General features: G+C 39.8%; 1 protein-coding gene across 1 annotated transcript; it reads left to right on the top strand.

Annotated features, from left to right (window-relative positions):
* Window positions 1-695: 695 nt before the first annotated feature.
* LOC108858249 (mitogen-activated protein kinase kinase kinase 20-like) lies at window positions 696-1,790 on the top strand. The gene has a single exon (XM_018632200.1). It carries the CDS (start codon window positions 696-698, stop codon window positions 1,788-1,790), a length of 1,095 nt encoding a protein of 364 aa, XP_018487702.1.
* Window positions 1,791-2,417: the final 627 nt, after the last annotated feature.

A 2,417-nucleotide genomic window follows, 5' to 3' on the forward strand; every position in this document is an offset into this window, starting at 1 on the left:
GATTTTTTGATCTAAGGGCTCTCTGTTTCGTCATGCTGGTCGACTGAAGAAAGTGTGGCTGCAGATTTGGGGTTTTTCGAGAGAGATCGAGAGAGAGAGAGAGAAAGAGAGAGATACTCTAAGGTTTCGTAGCCTTTAAAAGAAAAAAGAAAAAAGAAAAAAGAAAAAAGAAAAAAAATATTTTAAGCGATGAATTGGAAAAGATAATATAAACTCATTCAATTACGATATGTGTGGTTAAGGGACAGGAATGTCATTCCGACATGACAAAGTATGTCTCAAGTAGGAAGTGCCTTATAATGTAATTCCAAAGTCAGAAAGTGTCTCCACGCGTAAAAAAATCAAAAAAAAACGGCTAATAAATTTGTTTGTTTATTATGACGCTAACGTTCAGATTGTTTAAACGGTCAGATTCGTTCAGATTTTTATTTTCTCTAGAGGTTTCAAATTTCCTTTTCTCTGCGTCTGTGGGTTTAGTCACCGACTTAACTGAACCCAAAATCTATAAAGGACTCTCACACCTCCTCTCCTCCTCCGCTCCACTTTCTTTTTGCTTCTCTTCCGCAACTTCCTTTACGCTTTTGTTTTCTCCACTGCGATTCAATTCTCGAAACCCTATTTTTTTTTTTTTTTTGCAATTTCTTTTGAGAGCGATTCTTTTTCGAAACCCTAGAAAACCAATTCCGATTGAAAAGATGCAGCAGTCAAACGAAGAATTCGTCAAGTTTCTTGGAGAAGGCGCCTACGGTTACGTAAACCTAGTCCGCTACACTAATCCCGACGACGGATCTTCTTTTCTCTCCGCCGTCAAGAACTCTTACGACGCAGACTACGACAGTCTCCGAAGAGAGTTAGAGATTCTTCTCAAACTCAGGGGATCTCCAAGGATCGTTACGTGTCTCGGAGACTCTCTACAACAAGGTCTAAGCAGTTACGGCAACAAAGTCCACAAGCTTCAACTCGAGTACGCCTCCGAAGGTAGTTTAAACGCTTTCATGAACCGTTGCCCCGACAGAAAGTTGCCGGAGCCGTTGATTAAAGATTTCACCCGGATGATTCTCGAAGGTTTGGTCTCGATTCACGGACATGGTTATGTTCATTGTGACCTCAAACCAGATAACTTGCTTGTCTTCCCTTCTTGTTCTTCGAGACAAGATTCATCATCGTACGAGATCAAGATTTCTGATTTTGGCAACTCGTTGGAGGTAGGAGAGGCTCCTCTCTTCTGGGAAACTGATTTTCCGTGGGTGGGGACTCCGATCTACATGCCGCCTGAGTCTGTCCGTGATGGCGTGGCCAACAAGTCTCTAGATTTGTGGTCTTTGGGATGTTTGGTGCGGGAGATGTACACGGGTGTGATTCCGTGGGAAGGCATTGAACTAGATGATATCGCCACTCTTCTCATCTGTGGTGAAGCTCCGTACATACCTGAGTCTTTACCTTCGGATGCAAAGGCTTTTATCCAAACGTGCTTCTCAAGTGACCCTGAGGACAGAGGAAGCGCTTGTGAGTTGTTGTTTCATCCGTTTTTGCCTCGTCCTGAAGTTGAAGAAGAGGAGAAGAAAACGGTGGACAAGACAAGAAGCTCGTTTCTATTGAAGCTGTTGAAGTTGAGAGTCAGACGAACAAGTTTCAAGAAGAAACCAACTAAGGATGCTCTTGCTGTTGCAGACAAGAAGCCTCTGAAGTTGAGGTTTTTCCCCATAAAGGCCCAACAGTTCAAGAGAACTCTGAACAAAGTCTTGAGGTTGAAGGCTATTTCCGACTACAATTTAGTTTCTGTTCATTAGTGTTTTAGTTTCTTTGTTTAGGGTTGTAGTTTCTAGTTGATTAAGGTTTAGCATCTCTGTTTAGACTGTAGTTTCTGTTAACGTTTAGTATCTGATTGGTATGTAGACTATAGGGTCTGTTGATAGTATCTCTGTTTAACTTTGGTATCTGATTAGTATGTAGACTGTAGTTTCTGTTGATTAACTTTTAGTATCTCGGTTTTAGACTGTTTATATTAAAGTTTAGTATGTAGACTGTAGTTTCTGGTTATTGACTTTTAGTATCTCTGTTTAATTTGTACATTCTCATGTCTCATTACAACATTAACGTAATTAGTATGTTGATTCTGTTCATTAGGTGTTAGAATCTTTGCTCAGTATGTAGTTTATGTTCATCAATGTCTAGTATCTCTGTTTAGTATGTATCTCAGGTCTCAAATATGTTTGTTACGACATTATAACTGTCAATAAAATATTCCTTTTCCATTTGATGTTCTCGCTATACATATCTCCTCTCTGCAAACTCCATTATCAATCTCTTTTATGGTAAGCAACCAAGAACGATCTCTGAACTTTAGGAATCCTAAGACACTTGAAAAAGAAACGTTTTCATGAATGCTCATTTTGCTTTTCATCTTCAACTAAACA

The sequence above is a fragment of the Raphanus sativus genome, chromosome 5 (genome assembly GCF_000801105.2).
Source record: "Raphanus sativus cultivar WK10039 chromosome 5, ASM80110v3, whole genome shotgun sequence".
NCBI lineage: Eukaryota > Viridiplantae > Streptophyta > Magnoliopsida > Brassicales > Brassicaceae > Raphanus > Raphanus sativus.